The 8,701-nt window shown below is 35.1% G+C and overlaps 1 protein-coding gene across 1 annotated transcript; it reads left to right on the forward strand.

The window, feature by feature from the left end:
- Window positions 1-870: 870 nt before the first annotated feature.
- LOC126725754 (protein CNGC15b-like) lies at window positions 871-7,128 on the forward strand. The gene is made up of 7 exons (XM_050430655.1): window positions 871-1,130; window positions 1,231-1,735; window positions 1,849-2,061; window positions 4,678-4,976; window positions 5,234-5,345; window positions 5,710-5,946; window positions 6,112-7,128. Exons 1-7 carry the CDS (start codon window positions 1,102-1,104, stop codon window positions 6,760-6,762), a joined length of 2,046 nt encoding a protein of 681 aa, XP_050286612.1. The 5' UTR covers window positions 871-1,101; the 3' UTR covers window positions 6,763-7,128.
- Window positions 7,129-8,701: the final 1,573 nt, after the last annotated feature.

Here is an 8,701-nt window from a genome sequence, read left to right on the forward strand (position 1 = left end):
ACACACATATATAGATTAGGTTTAAGTTGTACGTTCTTAACTTTAAAAACTAAATAGAACATAATATTTTTTACCGAAAACTAGAAACTTATAGCTGAATTAAATGCTTTTCTCATAATTGCAGTGCTTACCAAATATCAAGGTGATTCAGTATTTTAACAATCTTATTATAGCATGAAGTTGAGGACTTTTGTATTCTTACTCAGCAGTATAAGTTTACATAGTTCTTGTCAAAAGAAAAAAATTTACATAGTAAATGACATTTGGTAAGTCTTTCCCATATTGATATTGCCGTCACCCCCCCCCCCCCCCCCCCCCCCACCCAAAAAAAAGAAAAAAAAAAAATGTTAAAATTATCCATGGGACAACTATTAATTAATGTTATACAAATATTTTGTCAATATTTTTATATTAGACAAATATTAGTGTCCATAAATATTTTTATATTAGACAAATATTTTGTCAATCCTAGAGTTATATCTTATATTGCATTTTCTATGTACTATGTATCGAATCCACAAACTCATACGTTTGGGATACTTTTTAAAACTAATAAAAAATAGAAATTTGGCATGGGGTACACCGTACTGGCTATTTCGCGGAAACCTTCTTGAATGAGATCATAGGAAGACTAACATTTTTCTGAATGAGATCATAGTTAGACTAACATGTACTTGCTGAGAAACTGTCTTCATAGGACTACACCGTGTGGAACTATATGAGATAGGTTCAACTATTTAAATTATTCAATAAATTTATGTTGGTAAAAGTTTTGTAAAGCCGAGTACCGAACTACGTATTGACAAGTGTGTACCTTCCTTGCTTTGGCCTTAAATGGTGGTACCTATATATATATATATGTAGTTTGAGAAGCAACATGTTAGAGTTGACACTTAATGTAAATCACTAAGGAACGATTCATGCTAAAAAAGAAAAGTCATAGGTCTTATTGACCTTTTCTAGCATCAAACTTGTTCTTGGTCATCGTAGTTGATTCAAGGAGACAATATCCTCATTTCAGATTTTTTTGAAATATTGAAAGAGCTAGCAAGTTCAACAATTGAACACAACCTTTTGGAAGAGCTAGCATCAATCATCAATATGGGTCATGGTAATTCAAAATTCATGAGGTATGTCCTCCCCTTAATTAATTTCTGAAATGATTTCAAATACAATATCAATTTGATCATCATTAGAGTTCTTAATTAGATTAACTTTTGATTTTTTCAGAGTTCAAGATGATCATGAAGTGCCAGTCCTCTCTAAAACCAGTGAACAAGGTGTGATAAAGAGGGCCGCCGGGGTTGCTGAGGAGACTGGAAGATCATTTAAAGCTAAAGTTCTGCGTAGAGTTTTTTCTGAGGACTTTGAGAAGGAAAAGAATAAGATATTGGATCCTCGAGGACAAGCCATTAGCCAATGGAGCAAGTTTTACTTATTTGCATGTCTAATTGCTTTATTCGTGGATCCATTGTTTTTGTTGTCGCCTATAATCAGAGCTGAAACATGCGTAGACAAGGGAAAGACTCTTCAAATTATCCTCACAATCATAAGATCGTTGGTTGATGTGTTTTATGTGATTCAGATCTTTGTTAAGTTTCATACAGCATACATAGCACCTTCTTCACGTGTATTTGGAAGAGGAGAGCTTGTTATAGATCATACAAAGGTTGCAATGAGGTATCTACGAAGAGATTTCTGGATAGACATCATGGCTGCCCTGCCTCTTCCTCAAGTATGTCACTAAAATTCTTGATTATGCAGGCCTTAATTTCCAAGGTGTACCTTTCTTCAATAAGTTAAGTAATGGCGTTTTGACCTTTTGTTTTTTTTTAATGTACATTTCAGGTGTTAACTTGGGTAGTTATACCCAATTTGAAGGGTTCTGTATTGAGTGTGCAGAAAAATGCCATGTGGTTTATCATGATTTTCCAGTACCTCCCAAGAGTGTTTCTCATCTATCCTCTCTCATCACAAATTATTGATGCAAGCGGTTTTGTGACAGAATCAGCATGGACAGGAGCTGCTTATAACCTTATGCTTTATCTGTTGGCAAGCCATGTGAGTAGATCAATGAAACTCATTTCTCTGTTCAGCTTCCTTTTGGTACTTGGGATTTGTTAGCAAAGAGATGCTGGATTTTGTGCATGCCACATAATACTTTCACTTTCTAAGTTACATTTATTAAAAAAAAAAAAAAAAAAAACCATCTTGGTCTATGTGATGAGTAATGTTTCGGTCGCGCTATATTATGAAAATTGTTGTGATTTTAGAATTCTTTTTATTAATTTACATTATTACCACATATATTTTGATTTTTTTTTTCCTTTTAATTTTGAAAAGTTTCATCATGGTCCACCAATAATTTTTTATTCCATTTTCAAAATAGTCATTTGGTCCAAATGTGTTACTCCAACTTCTAATAAATGCCACCTAATCCATCCAATCGGACATTTTAATCCAATTCAATATTTCCTATTTAAAAAAAAGAAATAAAAAATTTATTAAAATAAAATACGTTTCTTTTGTGTACTAAGCATGACCTCTCTCTCTCTCTCTCTCTCTCTCTCTCTCTCTCTCTCTCTCTCTCACACACACACACACACACACACAACCTAAATAACAGATCCCAACATCAAGGCCGACCTTATCCCTAAATTTTTTATGCGATACGCAAGTTGCCTCGTTGACTATCTTAGGAGTTGAGTACTTCTTTTAAAGGGAGCGTGGGGTTTACGTATATAGGGACTCCATCTACTCCTCTTTCTCTCCCTCTAATAAGTTATTTAGTAGAAGAAATGAAAAACTCTTAAGAAATACCCTATGGCTATGTTCCATATTGGTAAGTCTCTAAACCACCTTGGGAAGTTAGAGTACTTCTTTTAACTCTTCTCCTTCTCCTTAATTACTTAACAAAAGATAAAAAGAATAAAAATTAACTTGGGGAACCTTCCTCTCACAAAGTTAAATTGAAATGCCATTTTCTTTTTAAATAAATGAAAATGACATGTAAGATGTAACTATCGTGTACGTTAATAACTAATCTTGTGATGTCTCATGCCTACATGCTTTGACCCAACGTATAAGCTACCTCATTTTTTTTTTTTTTTTGGGTGTGTGTGTGTGCTGAATAGCGTATAAGCTACCTTAGGTCTTTGTTTTTTTTTGGTTTTGCTTATAACACTAAAAAATATTAGAAGTCTATGGTTCAAACTTGAAAGAGTGACATTGAATCTTTAATTAAAGATCATACATTCATATTCACCCACTTTCCTCACACGACGGCCCCTTCAAGATCATCAAAAGAGCAAATTTTTTACAGCGTGTCAGTTACATAGGATTTTTTTTTTTTTTTTGATAATCAGTTACATAGGAGTTTGAGATAATAATAATTATTTTTAAGAGAGAATAATTATTAATTTTTTTAGTAATGCTACTTTTACAAACTATTTTATAATATTTTTACAAACTGTTAATGTATCCATCCTTTTAGGGTTTGGCTTACTCCCATTACTTTTTTAATTGGAATTTCCTTTTGTTTTAATGAAAAATTGCCACATCATTTACTAACTAAATAAAAGATGGAGATTAAAACCCACTATCACTTACTGTTGTGTATTTGAAATAAAAAGACACCTCTAGTTAAAAAAATAATGGAGGTAAGCCAAATCCATTTTTTTTATTGTTTTCATCTAAACCCACCATTAACATCACTTTTTCATTTACTAATTATCACTCACTACATCAGCGCTTTGTAAAATTTTTTATAAAAAAGTTTGTATCTCTAGCATTACCCTTAATTTTTGAGAATTAGTGAAAATTTTGTTATTCATTTGATACAATAATTTGAAAAGAGAAAAGTTAATAAATGCCCTAGGGATAATTTTAGTGAACCATTTTAGGAAAGTTTTTATATATGAAAAAAAAAAAAAGTAATTAATATTTTCATAGTTTTTTTCAATTTTCCATAAAAGTGGTATAAAAACTTTTTAAAAATAATTTATTAACAATTTCCCTAAGGACACCCTTTAACATGACTCTACTAAAAATTATAATTTTCATGAATATCTTAATTCCTATTAAATTCAAGAATTCCGACTCTTAAATGTGCAATATATACTAGAATAATATTTACTGCGTAGAATGTGAAAGTTGGAATTCTTGAATTCAATAAGAATTTTACATTAACTTTTGCATGTTACTTTTTATGCTTATGTAATATATTTATACCTAATGACTTGCATTTATTGGTTTTCAGAACCACGTTATTGTAGATTTGTAGTTCATGAGTATTTAATAATTTTCCAATATATATACTATTCATTAAATTCATTGTACATACATATCTTCATATTAAATATGTGACTTTTGGCTAAGAGTTTTGTTTTTAAATTAATTGACACATTTTTAATTAAGTTTCTAATGAAGACATTCGGGATTTAAATTCCCCCATCCCCTACTACCGATGTATCAAAATTAATAAAAAAAATATGTGACTACTTAGGCCAAGAACTTTGTAGTTTAATGACATTCCATCCTCCCAATCGGGAGAACTTTGGTTCAAATCACTCATTCTTTATTTATTGTAAGCAAATAGGAAAAAAAAATGTGACCCCATGTAGCTAAACTAATTAAATCCAAACCAATTCTCTTTTTTTTTTTTTTTGTTTTTTGAAGGTTTCAGGAGCTTGGTGGTACATTCTAGCAATTGAGCGACAAGAAGCATGTTGGAGAAGTGCATGCAGCCTTGAGTCGACTTGTCAATATGGATACTTTGATTGCGGTACCGTTAATGACGCTTCTAGGACCAATTGGTTCAACTTGACAAATGTCACAAGTCTGTGCGTTCCAAATGCAACAGGTCCTAGCTTTTACCAGTACGGAATATTTGCAGATGCAGTGAACTCAAATGTTATAGGCTCCCTATTCTTCAACAAGTACTTTTACTGTTTATGGTGGGGTTTAAGGAATCTAAGGTAATATGATTAGCCTAACAAATCCTTATATTCAATTCAGTTTTTTAGTTTGTCAGCAACAAAATTGAGTAGCTAATAAAATGTAGGAGCTTTTAGGTGAAAGTGTTAAAGAGATCTCATTTTATTTTTCTAAATAAATATATCAATTTCATGTCCATTAAACAAGCAGTTCTGCTATAGGAAAATATCACTGATTACTGGTACTCTTGTGCTCTTCTTTCATCAATTTGTTTCACTTACACAAAAATGGTGTGCAGTTCTACAGGACAAAATCTTTCTACAAGCACTTACATTGGAGAAGTAACATTCACCATCTTTGTCTCCACCCTTGGGCTGTTTCTCTTTGCACTGCTCATTGGAAATATGCAAGTAAGTCCTTGGGATGATCTCCCAAAACCTTCTATCTTCTTCTCTTATGTTGGTAATTCAATAGTTGGGGAAGAGGGATTTGAATCCTGGACTTCTTCGTTAGAAACACTTGGAAGTGCCAACCGAGTGTACTAGACTCTTTGCCTCTAAAATTTTATCTCAACTGCAAGCAAACATGATGTCCATGTAGCGGGTTTATAAGACGTAGACCTTATTTGGGCAAATAGATGTACAATTGCTTCACATTCATCTTCTTTGTAAAACACTTGCCATTGGAATGTACTTACAAAGTCCATGACTGTTTTCATGAACTCCAAGAAACATTGGATATACATAGTAATAATCAGTCATTTTGAACAAGCAGAGATACCTTCAATCAGCAACACTGCGACTGGAAGAATGGAGGATCAGGAGAACTGATACAGAACAATGGATGCATCACAGGCAGCTGCCTCCACAACTAAAGCAGTCTATTCGACAATATGATCAATACAAGTGGTTGGCAACTAGAGGGGTTGATGAAGAAGCACTTCTGAATGGCCTCCCTATGGATCTTCGGAGAGAGATCAAGCGCCATCTATGTCTCTCTTTAGTTCGAGGGGTAAGTTGTTCTTATGCATTCATATCCTTAACATGGATAATATCATAATACTTTATGACGCATCTAGAGGATTAGATATAAATTATCAATTATGATAGTAATTCGTTTTGTAACATATGATATGATTCAGAGCTAATTTTCTAGCTTTATGATGTGGTTAAATAGGTTCCGCTGTTCAATCAAATGGATGAAACAATGCTGGATGCGATATGTGAGAGGCTTAAGCCAGCACTATGCACCAAAGGCATGTTCCTTGTGCGGGAAGGTGACACTATCCATCAGATGATCTTTATAATTAGAGGTCACCTTGACTCTTTCACCACAGATGGTGGTCGCACTGGGTTCTTCAATTCATGCAGTATTGGCTCAGGTGACTTCTGTGGTGAGGAGCTACTAACATGGGCCCTGGATCCGCGTCCAAATGTCATCCTCCCATCGTCCACACGCACAGTAAAGGCTATAACTGAAGTTGAGGCATTTGCTCTAGTAGCAGAGGACCTAAAATTTGTGGCATCACAATTCCGAAGGCTTCATAGCAAACAACTTAGACACACGTTTAGGTTCTACTCACACCAGTGGCGAACATGGGCAGCATGTTTTATACAGGCAGCATGGCGTAGGCATAAAAAGCTGAAGGAAATGGCTGAACTTGGAGCTAGGGAGCACGGAAGACCCCAAAAGAATTCCTTTTGGATGAGGTATGCTGAAACACTACTAGTGAGGAGTAGAAGTCGGAGGCTTGTTAACAACTCTGCTGAATCAAGTTCTAGTGTTGTTAGCTTGCTACAGAAGCCCACAGAGCCAGATTTTGATTGAATTGTACAATACAAACTCTGGAACTGGGCTTCACACTGGTGAGTTGTTTGTGTACCTTATCTCACTTTTTCCCCTATTTTTGTTGGATGAATGAATTGTTCAAATTGGAATGGTAGACTTGAAAAGCATATGCAGTAAATGTATACCAATTGTATACCAATCAATTAAGGACATTACAGTAATGATCCCCTCGTTGCTGTTAGGATTTTTAGTATTGGTTATTTCCATGACAGATTTATTTGTAATTATTCAAATGTGTTCAGTTGTAATTATATGTTGTAATTAAGGATGAAGACAAAAGAATATTGTTCATTGTGCTGAAATGAAGATTTTGGTCAAGCAAAGTTGCTTGATCAGTCGACTAAACCAGGGATTTTGGACAAAGTTTTGGCAGTCCTTTGTGAGACTAAGGCTGCGTTTGTTTTGGCTTCAAAGGATTTTCGGAAATGCTTTTACACCCGCGTGTGTGTTTGGTAGGTACTGAAAATTGGGTCAAATGGAATTGGTGTTCCGCGTTGACTATAAAATAAGGCACTTTGGGCGTAAAACCATTTCAAGTTTTATTTTACCTTCAAATGAATTACACTTCTCTCACACATGCACCAACCTCATTTCAGCTCCAGCCCACACACCAACCTCAACTCCACACATAGTCTGACGCCAAGCTCCGGCCGCCCAGCCAAGCCAAGGCCAGCCCAGATCGTGCCGCCCCCTTTGCCCAGATCACGCTGCACCACCAAGATTGCACCAAGATTGCACCGACTAGTTCGCACCAAGATTGCACCGAGATTGCACCCACTCAACCTCACCGCCATGCTCCACCATTGCATGTCTCCGATCCACCACCGCCATCACCACCCCTGCCATCATCCAAGCTACCCTCCTCCATGAGCTCCGATCCATATCCAAGCTACCCATCTACCCACATAACCCAATCCCCATTTCGGTAAACCCACACCCACCTTGCCCGATCCACACCCACCCGATCTAGCTGCCGCCGTCCTCCGTTGGTACCAATCTCTCTCTTTCCCGATTTGGCCACTGCCGTCCTCCGTTGATACCAATCTCTCTCTTTCCCGATCTATCTCTTACTCTTTCTTCCTCCTCTCATCGATACTATTATGGATATATTGTGAATAAATGATTTTATTTTGATTTTTGGTTGTGTTTAGTGTATATTTTGAAATTTTCTGTTATAAAATTTGTTTGGATGCTGAGAAAATGGTTGAGAAAATGTGAAGCATTTGTAGGAAAATAGCATTTTCAGAATGTTACAAAACACCGAAAATCGTTTTTCGGACTATTTTCCATTGCAAAACCAAACACCTAGATTTCATTTTCCTTACGGAAATTCATTTTCCCCTGCATTTATTTTACACTCGGAATTCAATTTACATTGAACCAAACGCAGCCTAAATGAATCATTTAAGGAAATCCACTAACCTGAGTTTCATGGCTGAATTGTAGACAAGAATACCTCATATCCTACTTGTATTTAAATGAAATTATTTACTCTAATTTCGTTAGAAGAAAGACAGCAACACTAAACCTTGAAAAACCTTTTTGAAGCCTTCTAGTTCTTCCTACCTCTCCAGTTGACTATCCTTGAGAGGTTGTTTACTTCCAAACAAAGATCACTACCTCTGTATTGGAATCAAAAGATAGGACTCCACAGTTGCTAGTTGGAGTGGGAAGCTTGAGTACTTAGTTTGATAATACATACAAGAAGTCATGTAAGTATTGTTTGTATCACAACAACATTCATAGTGAACTTGTTGAGTTGAGCTTTCTCTCAGAGTGTTTCACCTATTGGGTTTTTACTCCGTGAACAAATATCGTCTGTATTTGTTCTTTACTGTTTTGCATGTTTTTATTCATATTTTGTTTTAAGCTTGAATATTGACTAATTATCAGGGTAAATAATTGAGTTAATTGGTTA

The sequence above is a fragment of the Quercus robur genome, chromosome 1 (assembly GCF_932294415.1).
Source record: "Quercus robur chromosome 1, dhQueRobu3.1, whole genome shotgun sequence".
NCBI lineage: Eukaryota > Viridiplantae > Streptophyta > Magnoliopsida > Fagales > Fagaceae > Quercus > Quercus robur.

What these genes read in the sequence shown, in the direction of transcription:
- LOC126725754 (XM_050430655.1), top strand. Translation starts at nt 1,102, where the DNA reads ATGGGTCATGGTAATTCAAAATTCATGAG. An exon ending in TGCTCATTGGAAATATGCAA is followed by an intron (nt 5,346 to 5,709) that starts GTAAGTCCTTGG and finishes TTGAACAAGCAG; the next exon opens with AGATACCTTCAATCAGCAAC. An exon ending in GTCTCTCTTTAGTTCGAGGG is followed by an intron (nt 5,947 to 6,111) that starts GTAAGTTGTTCT and finishes GTGGTTAAATAG; the next exon opens with GTTCCGCTGTTCAATCAAAT.